General features: G+C 45.4%; 1 protein-coding gene across 5 annotated transcripts in view; it reads right to left on the bottom strand.

Moving 5' to 3' along the window:
• CDK5RAP2 (CDK5 regulatory subunit associated protein 2) overlaps window positions 1–15744 on the bottom strand; it is a 228720-nt gene that overhangs the window by 161495 nt on the left and 51481 nt on the right. For all 5 annotated transcript variants that reach the window (XR_009759736.1, XM_061603690.1, XM_061603693.1 and 2 more), the window contains 2 exons: window positions 10913–11083; window positions 8073–8246 (listed from right to left, as the gene is read on the bottom strand). Coding sequence is in view for 4 of the 5 variants with exons in the window: in XM_061603690.1 (XP_061459674.1) it covers window positions 8073–8246; window positions 10913–11083 (345 nt within the window). In the remaining variant the exon portion in view is untranslated. The remainder of the gene's footprint in view (window positions 1–8072; window positions 8247–10912; window positions 11084–15744) is intronic.

Genomic DNA, 15744 nt, shown 5'->3' with positions numbered 1-15744 from the left:
AGAATGGCAGGAACAGGAACGGATCATGTTGTGCCCCATAATTCCTGTGAGAAATGTCCACTTTCTTCTTTAGCTGTAGTCTTTATCATGAATTTGCACATTAGAACACTCATCCTCTTTTCACTCAGGCTCCATTTCCTCCCCCCGTCCCGGTCCCCTGTGCTGAATGATAGATAGTAAGACCCACCGGGCAGAGGCCTTTATCCCTGTACCTTGTAAAACATCATGCCTATAGATTGGGGTGGGGAACCTTTGGCCCTCCAGATGTTGCTGAACTACACCTCCCATCAACTCCAGCCAGCATGGCCAATGGTCAGTGGTCAACGCTGATGAGAGTTGTAGTCCAACAACACCTGGAAAGCCAAAGGTTCCCCAATCCTGACATATATGATGCTCAGTAAAACAAGTAAGAGGTATTCTTAGCCAACGTGCAGACAAGACAATCAGGGAGTGATGAAAAAGTGTGGATGCAGGGGGTGGGGAGAGAACTAATTGCATTTTCAGAAACAGGTTTGCCTCGCCTAAGGAAGCCAACCCTGACAAGTACATTCCCAACATCAATCACCTCTGAAAGGCCAACTGCAAAGTGCTGGTGGCAATTTTCGAAAGACAAGGCATGCTCAGAAGAGGGGGAGGAAATTTCACCCACATACGTTTGAACAGTTAAGATGACTCAGCAACAACTAATAGGCTGCATCAATTTCAATCGCTCCAGTACATCTGCAGCACTGCAATGACAACAAACAGCATCAATTTCCGACTCCAGAACATATCAGCTGCAGAACTCTGACCACATCAATAAACTTTGGTGCATTGCCCATAATTCTTGAACTGCAGCAAATTAAGCATCCCAGCTGTATGCATAGCACTCATCTCTGCCCCAATTGCACAGAATCAGCTCCTTACCTTATTTAAAAAAAAGAAGTCACAAGCAGGGTGCAAACGGGAAAAGATTGTTCCCCCCTGTCACAAAAATATAGTGTGGGGCTTGCGTTTGTTTTGAACAGCTTGTCTACCTTGCCTGGATCCTGATGTTGCAAGTGTGGGATTTCTCAGCCTTGCAACTGTGCAAATGTGCAAAACTGGCCAAAGGCTTCAAAGGTCTACAAGAAGGATGGGAAGCCTGTGGCCTTCCAGAGGTTGTTGGACTCCAACCCATCAGCCCCAGTCAGCATGGCTGATGGTCAGGGGTGATGGGAGTTAGAGTCCAGCAACCTCTAAAGGACCACAGGTTTCCACAGTTCTGGCCTAAGGCTTCAACAAGAATTTCTAGGCCCCCATAGGACTGTGGCACAATCAAAAAGATGGAAGCAACAATCTTGGTAAAAACTGGTTGGGTTCTTATTGGGCAGCCCTTTCTCCATTGGAGCCAACTTGTCTGTGGAGCCTTAGAGAAGAGAGTTCCAGAGATGCCACCACTGTGAAGGCCCTTCCCTGCTCATTGCCCACTTACGTTGGTTATGAGCTTAAAGTAGGCAGCTTCATGTAGAAAAAAGCAGTGAGCTTTGATGCAATTAAATATAGAACCACAGCTCAGTGGCAGATCATTTGCTTTGCATGCAGAACGTCCCTGGTTCAATCCCTGGCAACTCCAGGTAGGGCAGCAAGAGGCTGCTGCCAGAAATCCTGGAGAGGAGCTGCCAGTCACTTTTGACAATATTGAGCTAGATGGACCAATGTATAAGGCAGCTTCCTATGTCCCTATTGCTGTTAAAAGTAAGAATATTTATCTTCATTTTAGTTTTTTGGGGGAAATATTTTATGGAGGATTAACAGTAACAAAGCTCTTTAAGGATCTTATTCAGAATCCTTAAAAGAAATCTCCAGGTGATGAGCAGATCCACTCATCCTGTAAATAAAAATAACCTCTGTGCAGCTTATTTTATCTTATTACATTTATATTCCACCTTTCTACCATCACAGAACCACAACTTATGATTCCCAACAGGTCACTCATCCAGGCATTGACCAGACTCAGACCTGCTTAGCTCCAGCAAGGCGGTAGCCTCAGAGTGCCTTCATAGCCCACCCTGTGCTGGATAATCCAATATCCTTGCCAATTCAGGCAAAGATGTAACAAATAAAGCTTCAATAACTTTGAAAACTTTTAGATTTAAAAAAAAATAAATTTAATGTCGCCCTGGACTCCTGCTGGAAGGGCGGGATATAAATCAAATAATAAACAGATAAACAAACAAATAAATAAAACAAGAGTTTAGGGAGGGGTCGTGGTTCAGCAGTAGAACATGTGCTTTCTGTGCATCCATCCATCCATCCATCCATCCATCCATCCATCCATCCATCCATCCATCCATCCATCCATCCATCCATCCATCCATCCATCCATCCATCCATCCATCCATCCATCCATCCATCCATCCATCCATCCATCCATCCATCCATCCATCCATCCATCCATCCATCCATCCATCCATCCATCCATCCATCCATCCATCCATCCATCCATCCATCCATCCATCCATCCATCCATCCATCCATCCATCCATCCATCCATCCATCCATCCATCCATCCATCCATCCATCCATCCATCCATCCATCCATCCATCCATCCATCCATCCATCCATCCATCCATCCATCCATCCATCCATCCATCCATCCATCCATCCATCCATCCATCCATCCATCCATCCATCCATCCATCCATCCATCCATCCATCCATCCATCCATCCATCCATCCATCCAAACAAACAAACAAACAAACAAACAAACAAACAAACAAACAAACAAACAAACAAACAAACAAACACTAGAGGCATTCAAGAAGCAACAGGACAGCCACCCGTCGGGTATGCTTTAACTTGGATTCCTGCATTGAGCAGGGGGTTGGACTCGATGGCCTTACAGGATCCTGTATTGAGGAAGAGAGGGAGCTGCAACAAATCCTGCTCCTCCTTCCAGATCAGATTCCTTTCAGGGGGAAATTGATGGCGGCAGCCTCTGCATCTGAAGTCAGAACTGAGCTAGTGGTTGGCCCCTCAGTGGCTGACTGTGGGAGTCAGTTTGGAAGATCCTCCTCGAATCATCCTTATGTTAGATGTGAGCCTCTTCAGATGGGGGGCTCACATAGGTCAACAGGTGGTGCAGAGGACATGGTCCATAGAGGAGTCAGAGCTCAGCATCAATGTTCTTGAGCTGACAGCCATTAGGACTTGGCCCAAGGATCTTCACTTTGGAGATCAGGGGGGCACAGATGTTGATCCATACCAACAATACATCTGCCAAGGCATATATGAACAAACAGGGAGGTACTCGTTTGAGACCTCTGGTAGCCAAAGCACTCTGCCTATTCATGTGGGTGAAGTGTCGCCTCTTTGAGGCATCTAGTGGGTGCAAGCAACTTGCCAGCCAACTGGCTGAGCCAGACAGCAACCAAAGAGGTGGAATAGCCGGTGGGGACAATGGCAGTATTGGGCAGGCTGGTAGTGGATCTTTTTGCCAGTGGAAAATACGCAGTTGGAAAGCCTTCATAACGCTGACTACATGCCACCAAGATCTAGGCACGAACACCTTTGAGATGTTTCTGGAGACTCTTAGCTTCTAGAAGACACTCCACAAGGTGTATTCCTCAACTTGGCAGGTTTTCTTGTCATGGTGCTCTAAGAACTCAATCAATCCACTGTCCAGAAGCATTCAAGATTTGCTGGGATTCCAGATTGGATAAGGGTTTGAGTGCGGCAACTCTTAAAACAGAAAGCAGCTGCACTCTGTTCATTTCATCCAGTTTGGGGGATCCCTCTCTGTACATCCTTTGTATAACTGGTCTCTCAAGGGTGTAACCCTGGTGTCTCCTCAGACAATTCATAGATTCCCCACATGGAATTTGAATTGGGTTTTATCTGTGTGGCCGCTTCCCCATTTGAACCCATGACCACATATCCTTTGAACTTAGCTACTTTCAAAACTGTTCTTGGTATCCATTACATCTGCACACTGGGCTTCAGAGTTGGGGGCACTGTACTCAGATTCCCAACTCTGTGTTTTTCATCAGGTCAAGGTGGCCTTGATTCCTGATCCAGCCTTTCTATCCAAAATTAATTTGGTTTTCCACAAATCTCAGTAAGTGGTTTTGCCTTCTTTCTGTCCGGCGCCATTCTGCATTCAGGAACATAGGTGACACTCATTAGATGTGAGGAGCTCTTCATTTTTATTTGGACTGCACACAGGAATTCCAGCATTCTAAGGCCCTGTTTGTGGCTTTTTCAGGGCCCTCAAATGTAAAAAAGGTGTTTTGATCTTCAGTCTCTTGTTGGTTGAGGGCGGCCATTGCTCAGGCCTACAAATCTTTATGCAAAGAACCACCACCAGATGTAACAGTAAATTCTCTCAGAGGGGCAGCTGCCTCAGCAGCATGTAAGGATGGCTTCCCAATCATGGATATTTGTAGAACCCCCGCTTGGGCCTCTCTGCATGCCTTCATTAAGCACTACAAAATAGACTCATATTCCTTAGTCGATGCTGCGTTTGGTAGGAAGGTGCTGCATTATTAAATGCAATGGATGTGTACACTGCTCTGCTATATCCCTATTCAGGAATGTTCTCCAGCCCTATCTAGCAAAAATGGAAATTTTCCTTATTGTGAATTTCTGTTTGTAGATAGGGCTGAAGGACAGTCCACCCACCTCTCCAATGACCTTCTAGAGTGAGTGAGGGATTTGGGTTTAGGGCTTCCACCAATGCCTTACATTTTTACATGATGTTTAGATTTGTCTGTGCTGTATTTTGGTGCCTTGAGCATTTCTGTTCCTGTTTACTCTATTTCTCACCTATTCTCAGTGCACAGTGTTCCTTGTCACAGACAGCTGGAATGTATTGGCTGATGTGGTAGAGGAGTTGTCTTTGCTCCGTCAGCTTGGTCTGAAGGGCAGGAAGACTCCTCCCCTTGGAGACAAGCCAAAACGACTTGAAGACCCTGACTATCAATACCAGTTAAGAGGAGTCATCCGTATTCAGGAATGTCCTCCTGCCCTATCTACAAATAAAAATTCACAATAAGGAAAATTTCCATTTTTGCAGAAGACTTCATTGTTTCTCACTGAAACCAGACTCACATTGGACCTCTCTTTTTTTAAAAAAAAGTCCATTAAACATTTTCGATTTCTTCTCGAGAACTATGCTAAATATATGACTTTTCTATCTCGTGAGAATGCAGGCATTGCTGTCCAGATTCCAGAAGGGATAGTTATGTCAAGTTTGTTACAGGAAAATCAAGAAAGAACCTTGTGACATCTTAAAGACTAACTATTATTGCACTGTAGTCTGCAAAAACCTAGGCCATAACATTTGCTAGTCTCTACGGTGTCACAAGATGTTTTGTTGATTCTGTCCCATTTGGCCAGTAAAGCAGACTTGCACGGGGCAGGGGAAGAACCCCACAAAGGGTCTCATATTTGACAATAAGTTTGACAAACCTTAGGTAGTTATATGACCACTAAGAAGATTGTTCAAATGAAGATTCATGATTGAGGATTGTGGGGAAGTGATAGAGGGATGGGCCTGCTGTTAATGTGAGAATGCATACAAGCATCACACATTCTATTGGGTGAGGGAACAGGGGCAGAAACTCTAACCCTCCCCGATTCCTACTAATGACAGCTTTGTTTGCTCTGAAAACAGGTTGTGTTCATGCGTCCTTCAGTTGTTTGGTGCCCACACTTTCAAATTGGGGGGAGGGGAACCAGTCAAGCATATACACATGACTTCTGCCCCCCAAACAGTGGGCAAGGGGTTTTTTTATTGTTCCAGGGAAGCACTGCTGAACGCTCCCCTGATCTCATGACAATCCCTAGCCAGATCAATACTGGATCACTCCCCAGACAACAATAAAGCCCTTACCAGCTGGCTTGTAGGTAGTGCACTCACTACCCATGGGCCCTTTGATTTCAGGGAGAGTCTTGGGGGGAGTCAAGATTGGTAGGATTCCATAATTTTTTTTTCAAGTAAAAGCAAGTGTGGTATGGTGGCAGAGACCCTTTTTGTGCCAGAGCCGCAAAATTTGCCTTCCTGGTTATCCAACATGGGGAATGGCCAAGTTGGCAAACAGGATATAAATCTATATATTTGCAGGTCCCTTGAATGAGGAAATATGACTTTTATGGGTCTTATTCCAGTGGTCCCCTTGCTGAGTGCTACATTGCACAGTAGCTGGAGCCCATGTGTGAGGAAGCTTTGGCCCTCCATATATTGATGAACTACAGTTCCCATCATTCCATTGACCATGCTTGCTGGGGTTGATGGAAGGTCAAGTTCTGCAACATCTGGAGAGCCAAGATTCTCCACAGCTGCTGTAGCCAAAGACAGACACCAACTATGCTAAAATCCTCAATCTGAAGAACACTCCAAGTCATGATGGGGCAACATTCCACAAGTGTCCAACTGATCCTTTCCTTTGTAGAACCACAGCTGCTATTGCTGCTGCACCTCCATCCTTAGTGTTATTATTTATTCAATTTCTATCCCACCCTTCCTCCCAAATGCTCATGGAGGCAAGCAGTAGCTTACTTGTGGCCAGGACCCTAGCCTTGGCTTCAGTGCCATCCCATTGATTCTAATACGGGGTAGCCAACATGATGCCCTCCATATGTTGCTGGACTCCCATCAGACTCAGCCAGCACAGCCAATTACTTGGCTGTAACCCAACACCTTCTAGAGGGCACCCACTGATTACCCCTGCCCTAGCACCTGCACTGCAAGATACTGCAGTACATTTTGTGTTGGTTGTTTCCACCAGTTACACCAAAGGTAACAGCAGGGCTGTTTTTGTAATTCCATGCATCTTTTGCACACACTCTTCTTCTGGAATCTGACCTTTCATGGCATTCTCCATGTTCAAGCCGAAGCAAGTTTATTGCCCTCGTGGGAAAATGTTTAAATGTGTCCTGAAGGATCAGAAAACCAAGTGGCAGGCTCCTCCACTTTTTGTGCAGTGCTTTATAGCACTAGATAGAATTTGTAGGAAGCGGCTAGTCCATTCCCACACCGTTAAGCCAGCTGCACGCATAGGGTCACAAGTGCCCAGCCCCCTGGCAGGTCCCATACTCATCCTAATCAGCCATGTAGATGGCTGGGGGAGCAATACAGGCTCAAACCTCTCATATTTGTAGTCCACAGGAATAAGATATTCTAAGTGAGCAAGCATGTAGGTCCAAAACAAGGGCATGTCCACACTGGGTTTACAGCCTGGGAATGCTACCATGTTTAATTACCATTATTGGATTCCTTACCTGTCCTATACCATAAACCCCATTATACTGTATTGGGTTACAATATAAAAGCACAAGATTAAAGTTAAAACAATTTACAATCAGAAGAATAGGGTGGATCCTAAAATATCTCAGGTGTGAAAGGCCAGGGTAAAGAGGTGGGTTTTCAGCATATGACAAAAGCTGTACAGTGAAGGTACCAGATACACCTCTGTGGGGAGGGAATTCCACAGCCTGGGCTGCCACCCCCAGAACTTCCAAGAATAGTGAAACTACCAAGAGGGTCCCCTCTTCCAATATTAGTACCCAATAAGGTCTATAAGGAAGGAGGTGGTCTTTCAGATATTTCGGACCTAAGGCATTTCAGGCTTTAAACACTGACATGAGTACCTCGAGCTGGGCTCAGAAAAGAACTGCCAATCAATGCAGTTGTTTTAAAAAAGGATTTCTGTGAGTTCTAAATGGAACACCAGCCAGTAATCTGGAGTTCCAGATTACTTATTTATTTACTTATTTATTAATTACATTTATATACCACCCCATAGCCGAAGCTCTCTGGGCAGTTTACAGCAATTAAAACAATAAAAACAAATATACACATTTTAAAACATAAAAAGCAATTTAAAAACACAATTAAAAAAATTAAAAACAATTTAAAAACGCATGCTAAAATGCCTGGGAGAAGAGGAAAGTCTTGACCTGGCACCGAAAAGATAACCGTGTTGGCACCAGGCGCACCTCGTCACAAAGAACATTCCATAATTTGGGGGCCACCACTGAAAAGGCCCTCTCCCTTGTTGCCAGCCTCCCAGCTTATTTGGAAATGTTTTTTACAAGTGTCAAACCTACCTCTGACTCTGGAATTAGTTGGATCACTGGCTGCTGAGACCAGGCAGCACACTTCTCCTTTACCAAGTTTTCGTTCCACTTCTTAAGATCCTCTTTATCTTTTAAGAGACTTTGAAACTTAGCAAACAATTTCTGAAACTCCACATCCTTTTCTTTAATCACCTCATTAAGTTTCTAAGAAAAACAAGATGGAAACATGTGACCTATTTACTACCACCACCACCACCACCACCACCACCACCACCACCACCACCACTACTACTACTACAAAAACAGAGGTTTCTCCCCAGGGTGATTTACAATAAAAATACAGGGACATACAAGTACCATACGAAAAGCAACGAAATTAAAAATGAACAGTGGAAAACCATTGGCAGAGAGAAGATAGATTAAACAATTTAAAAGCCTGTAAAAATAAATAGGTCTTTTCCAAGTCCCAAAACAACAATTGAAGTAGATATTAGGCAGGCCTCCAACTCTGGGGCAGACCTGTCACACTTAAGATGGTGGGAATCCCCAGAGAAGGGCCTTCTCCAACCTGGTATCTTCCAGAAGTTGTTGGACTCCAACTCTTATCAAACCTAGCCAGCAGTTCTTCAACATTTTTATTAATGACTTGGATAAGGAGGTACAGAGCATGCTTATCAAACTTGCAGATGATACAAAATTGGGGGGCATAGCTAATACCGTGGAAGACAAATTCAAAGGGACCTTGATAGGCTGGAACATTGGGCTGAAAACAACAGAATGCAATTCAACAGGGATAAATGTGATGTGGCTGCAAAAAAAGGCAAATGCTATATTAGGCTGCATTAACAGAAGTATAGTATCCAAATCACGTGAAGTATTAGTTCCCCTCTGTTCAACACAGGTTAGGCCTTATCTTGAGTACTGCGTCCAGTTCTGGTCTGCGCACTTCAAGAAGGATGCAGACAAACTGGAACAGGTTCAGAGGAGAGCAACAAGGATGATCAGGGGACTAGAAACCAAGCCCTATGAGGGAAGACTGAAAGAAATGGGCAAGTTTAGCCTGGAGAATAGAAGAAAGAGGGGAGATATGATAGCACTCTTCAAGTACATCAAAGGCTGTCGCACAGAGGAGGGCCAGGATCTCTTCTGGATTGTCCTAGAGTGCAGGACACAGAATAGCAGGCTCAAGTTGCAGGAAGCCTGATTTCGACTGGACATCAGGAAAAAACTTCCTAACTGTTAGAGCCATACATCAGTGGAACTAATTACCTAGAGAGGTAGTGGGCTCTTCGACACTGGAGGCATTCAAGAGGCAGCTGAACAGCCATCTGTCAGGAATGCTTTGATTTGGATTCCTGCATTGAGCAGGGGGTTGGACTTGATGGCCTTATAGGCCCCTTCCAACTTTACTATTCTATGATTCTATGCTTTAGTTCCAGGGCAGCCACTACCTTGCAAAACAGAGGAGGAAATGTACATCTAAAAACAGCCTTGTTGATCCCATTTCCTCTAGATCCGATCCATCACTCCATACCTCTTCCCCTTCGTTATCAAGCTTCCTGTCATTAGCTGCAAGCCTGTACTGCCTGCCACGTCCCCTAGCAATGAGAGTGGACTGCGGGAAGATGGTCTGTCAATGGTGTTGCTGCCCCCTTAATTGCTTTTTTGAACCAGGAGGATGCACGTCCCCATTCCCCTGTTGGGGAGGAAGAGGTCTTTTTGATGCCCCACTCCATGCCAACTCAGCAGCCAAATCACCTATCATGGCATCCCTAAGGTGTTGTAGCAGAGCAGGTGAGAACAGATCCGACAGCATAATCTGTGACGGTTGTTGCTATAGCGGTTGTTGTATGAACAATATTAGGGGGTATTGCACTGCAGCTGAACTGGAGATTCATGCTGCATGGCTGCTGGAACGCACTGACCATGCAACCTGATTGGGTCCTGTAGGGGGAGTTACACTCCCCACTTGGAAACCTCTATCATCCATGAGAGACGTATAGTTTCTAAAACATGTGAAGTACTAATTCCCCTCTATTTGGCACTGGTTAGGCCTCATCTTGTGTAGCGTATCCAGTTCTGAATGTCGCACTTTAAGAAGGATGCAGACACACTGGAACACGTTCAGAGAAAGGCAACAAGGATGATCAGGGGACTGGAAACAAAGCCCTGCGAGGAGAGACTGAAAGAACTGGGCATGTGTAGTCTTGAGAAGAGAAGACTGAGGGGAGATATGATAGCACTCTTCAAGTATTTGAAAGGTTGTCACACAGAGGAAGGCCAGCACCTCTTCTCAATCATCCCAGAGTTCAGGACTACAGGAAGCCAGATTCCAGCTGAACATCAGGAAAAAGGTCCTGTTAGAGCAATATGACAATGGAACCCATGACCTAGGGAGGTGGTGGGCTCTCCAACACTGGAGAAGTTCAAGAGGCAGCTGGACAGCCACCTGTCAGGTATGCTTTAAGTAGGATTCCTGTACTGAGCAGGGGGTTGGACTCAATGGCCTTATAGTCCTTGCTAACTCTGCTATTCTGATTCTATGAGCATCAGCAACCCTCATGTACTTTGCAAAAATAACACAAAAACTGAGAGGGATGGCTAACCCGTGGCTCCCCAGATGATGTTTGACTACAACTCTCATCGTCCCTGACAAATGGCCATACTGCTGGTGCTGATGGAAGCTGTAGTCCAACAACATCTGAAGGATCACCCCACCCCTGCAATAAGAGAATTTGTGAAATGTCCCACAACTCTGTAATGTCTTGAAGAACTATCACAGAAAGTAACAGCAATGGGGAGAAAAATGAAACATCAGCAGCACCCCTTGCATAAAATCCTATCTTTCACTTTTGTTGCAACCATCCTACCTGGAGCACCTCATCCTTCTGAGCGACACTTGCCGTCAGGTGTGAAATGGCTAATTCTTGTCTTTGCAATTTCTGATTGCCTTCGCTCAAGAGAACACTGTAATGAAGCTCCAGTGCCTTTTCCTTGTCAACCATTTCGTCGTGAGATTTCTCTAGCTGGTTTCTAAGGTCCTAAACAAGAAAAAGAACATGGGGGAGGGGGAGACATCAGCGAATCAAGTAAAAGAACAGAACTGACAGTTGAAAGAAATGTTAAAAAAATCTTTCAAACAATAGCTCACATTTGGATTAACTTTTTACTGTTTCACTTTCCTTGAAGTTCTAAAGAATTATTTAATTTCCATCTCACCTTTTCTCCAAGAAGCTCAGGGTAACATACATGGCTCTCTGCCTCTCATCGTGGCAACAACGAAAGAGGTTAGGCTATGAAACTGTGACAGGACCGAGGTCATCCTGCAAGCTTCATGGCTGAGTGGGGATTTGAACCCTGGTCTTCCAGGTTCTAGCCAGAAACTCACACACACACACACACACTCTTTAATCCACTGCACAGATGCAGCACAGGGAAATCTCAGAGCTAGGTCAAGTCCACAGTGTGGCTGGTGAGACTGAATTCGTTGGTCTCAGGACTGAAAATATTTTTGCACATTACCAGATGATAACAACAAAAGTAACTGGATGCTCGGAATCATTCCAATTCAATTTCCTACAGATATGATTAATCAATCTTCAACCTGGCCGAAGAAGAGAACTGAAAGTATTATTAAAGCTAGATTAACTAAGCACATAGAAGAACAAGCCTTGCTGAAGCAGAGCCAGCATGGCTTCTGCAAGGGAAAGTCCTGTCTCAGTAACCTATTAGAATTCTTTGAGAGTTTCAACAAGCATATAGATAGAGGTGATCCAGTGGACATAGTGTACTTAGACTTTCAAAAAGCGTTTGACAAGGTACCTCACCAAAGACTTCTGAGGAAGCTTAGCAGTCATGGAATAAGAGGAGAGGTCGTCTTGTGGATAGGGAATTGGTTAAGAAGCAGAAAGCAGAGAGTAGGAATAAACGGACAGTTCTCCCAATGGAGGGCTGTAGAAAGTGGAGTCCCTCAAGGATCGGTATTGGGACCTGTACTTTTCAACTTGTTCATTAATGACCTAGAATTAGGAGTGAGCAGTGAAGTGGCCAAGTTTGCTGACGACACTAAATTGTTCAGGGTTGTTAAAACAAAAAGGGATTGTGAAGAGCTCCAAAAAGATCTCTCCAAACTGAGTGAATGGGCGGAAAAATGGCAAATGCAATTCAATATAAACAAGTGTAAAATTATGCATATTGGAGCAAAAAATCTTAATTTCACATATACGCTCATGGGGTCTGAACTGGCGGTGACCGACCAGGAGAGAGACCTCGGGGTTGTAGTGGACAGCACAATGAAAATGTCGACCCAGTGTGCAGCAGCTGTGAAAAAGGCAAATTCCATGCTAGCAATAATTAGGAAAGGTATTGAAAATAAAACAGCCGATATCATAATGCCGTTGTATAAATCTATGGTGCGGCCGCATTTGGAATACTGTGTACAGTTCTGGTCGCCTCATCTCAAAAAGGATATGATAGAGTTGGAAAAGGTTCAGAAAAGGGCAACCAGAATGATCAAGGGGATGGAGCGACTCCCTTACGAGGAAAGGTTGCAGCATTTGGGGCTTTTTAGTTTAGAGAAAAGGCGGGTCAGAGGAGACATGATAGAAGTGTATAAAATTATGCATGGCATTGAGAAAGTGGATAGAGAAAAGTTCTTCTCCCTCTCTCATAATACTAGAACTCGTGGACATTCAAAGAAGCTGAATGTTGGAAGATTCAGGACAGACAAAAGGAAGGACTTCTTTACTCAGCGCATAGTTAAGCTATGGAATTTGCTCCCACAAGATGCAGTAATGGCCACCAGCTTGGACGGCTTTAAAAGAAGATTAGACAAATTCATGGAGGACAGGGCTATCAATGGCTACTAGCCGTGATGGCTGTGCTGTGCCACCCTAGGCAGAGGCAGCATGCTTCTGAAAACCAGTTGCCGGAAGCCTCAGGAGGGGAGAGTGTTCTTGCACTCGGGTCCTGCTTGCGGGCTTCCCCCAGGCACCTGGTTGGCCACTGTGAGAACAGGATGCTGGACTAGATGGGCCACTGGCCTGATCCAGCAGGCTCTTCTTATGTTCTTATGTTCTTATGAAATCAGTGTGACTATATATTGCTGGGTTTCAAAATAGGAAAAAATCAGATTCACTGTGTAGCCTGTTAGTGCCATGTTTCCAGAGTCCAGCAGCAATTAAGACTCTTTGAGTCAAAGGCTATATACACACATCACACATTTAAAGCGTATTCAAAGCACATGATGTCCCCCAAAGAATCCTGGAACTGTAGTTTGTTAAGTGTGCTGGAACTGTCAATCTGTGCAGGGTACACTAAAGTTTCCAAGATTGTTTGGAGGTGTAACGTGCTTTAAATGCATGGCTTGTGTACGTAACAAGAGGATGCAGCCTCCAACTAAGGAGCCAGATCAGGTCCAGGGCTCTGAGCCTGCTGCTGGAGATCAGAAGACAACTGAGCCTGATGGATATGAGCCCCCAGAAGAACCTCCCGTATCGGTAAGGCCAGAGCCTGGACCCTAACCCTTTCCGAGCCTGAGGAACCAAATGCCTCCCACAGGACTTCACTGGTCCGGTGGTGCAGAGAGGAGGCAGAAAGCAGAGAAAGAGAAAAGAAGTGCCCATCTTCAGGCGTGAGGTTTGGCCTCTTAAGGGTCTAAAGTCATACACAAGGGAGTGGAGCCTAGGAGAGGTAGTCTTGGGGCAGAGGTTTAAAAATGCTCCATCTGCTCTCAACCTTTATCAGAGTAAGTTGCTCACTCAGAGTCCTGCAACTCCTGACCTGCCTTGCTTTCTTCCCCGTGGGATCTTGGATACTCATGGATGAAACAGATTATCTTGACCCATCCCAGTCTGGGTTCAGGCCTGGTTATGGGACTGAATCGGCCTTGGTTGCCCTGATGGATGACATTTATCGGAGAAGGACAGGGGGAGCGCGACCCTGTTATTCTTACTTGATTTCTCAGTGGCTTTTGATACCATTGACCATGGTATCCTTCTGGGCCGACGTGGTGAGATGGGTATTGGAGGCACTGTTTTACAGTGGTTCTGATCTTATCTCCAGGGTCGTTCTCAGAGAATAGCATTGGGTGACTGTCTTTTGGCCCCCTGGCAGTTGTGCTGTGGGGTGCCACAGGGTACCATCTTGTCCCCATGCTGTTTAACTTCTATATGAAGCCCTTGGGAGCAGTCATCAGGCGATTTGGGGCAAGGTGTCAGCAGTATGCTGATGATACCCAGCTCTATTTCTCCGTAACATCTGAATTTGGAGAGGCCGTGCAAGCCCTGGACAGCTGCCTGGACTCGGTGGTGGGCTGGATGAGGGCCAATCAACTGAGTCTGAATCCTAGCAGGATGGAGGCGCTGTGGGTTGGTGGTTCCCGAGTTCGATTATTGGTCGGTTGCCTACTTTGGATGGGGTTGTACTCCCTCTGAAAGAGCAGGTTCGTAGTCTGGGGGTGCTCCTGTATCCATCTTTGTCTCTAGAGGCCCAGGTGACCTCGGTGGCTAGGAGTACCTTTTACCAGCTTCGGCTGATAAGACAGCTGCAGCCATTTCTGGACCGGGATAGCCTGACCACTGGTAACCTCCAGGCTAGATTACTGTAATACATTTTGTACCCCAAAATTAGAACCTTGAACTTGGCCCAGTAGCAAATGGGCAGCCAGTACAATTTTCAGCAGCGGGGGGACATGTTGGCAATACCCTGACCCAGTGAGCGGTCTCGCCGCTGCATTTTGCTCCAGCTGCAACGTCCGGACCAACCTCAAGGGCAGCCCCACACAGAAGGAGATGACATGGCCCTCTCTCCACTCTTGTGCCCCAGTGTGCTGCCTCTGATTTTGCCAGCCTTTCCTCTGCTGTGCATGACTTACCTCTTTTGCCTTAAAGTATGATATCCATTAATGTTAACACTCCAAACCAGGGCTAGCTCTGTCATGCAGCCAGATGAAGCAATCTGCTTCAAGTGGCACCCTAACAGGGGGATAGATAAAGGCAGGAATCAGAGCCTAAATAGCACAGCAAGACTTTTTCCAAGCACTGTTTTTTGGGGGGAGAGGGAAGACTCTGCCTCAAACAGCAACCTGCCTTGAGCCTGCACTGCTCACAATCCAGCCTTTAAACCCTAACCTCATTTCAAGCACTGGGTTAGGAGTGCACCCAAATCTGAATGAATCACTATAAATGTGGGTGCAGATTCAAAGGTGAGCAACGTTTTAAAGTGCATCGTGTCACGGCCTGCCAAACCTGAACACTCAACTATTGATTAATAGGCAGCAAACATTACATCTGCATTGGCCTTCATCGACTCACTTGCACAAATGCAAAGCATATACCTTCGTAATATGCAACCTTCCTAAAGATGATGGGTTCCAGGCTAAGTTCACGTGCAAACATCAATCACTTCTCAAGGATGGGATTATACAAACCAGTATATAAGGATAAACCCAAAAGCATTAAAACCATAAGAAAGCAAGCTCATAACCAACATATTTCATCTTTCCTCCCCTTGGTTTTATCCTTTGCTTCTTTGTCCTGCTGACTCCCATGGACTAGCATAGCCTCCCTTTTGTTTCTTGAGACTTAATTTATTTGTTTATTATTTGATTTATATCCCACCCTTCCAGCAGGAACCCATACCTTGGGTGTGCTGTAGCCTAAGGACCTTACTCCTTCCTGAGCAACCTTTTGAACTCCACTTG

The sequence above is a fragment of the Rhineura floridana genome, chromosome 20 (genome assembly GCF_030035675.1).
Source record: "Rhineura floridana isolate rRhiFlo1 chromosome 20, rRhiFlo1.hap2, whole genome shotgun sequence".
In the NCBI taxonomy this organism is placed as follows: domain Eukaryota; kingdom Metazoa; phylum Chordata; class Lepidosauria; order Squamata; family Rhineuridae; genus Rhineura; species Rhineura floridana.
Note: the sequence above shows the minus strand (reverse complement) of the source record. Positions and strands in the feature narration are given on the sequence as shown.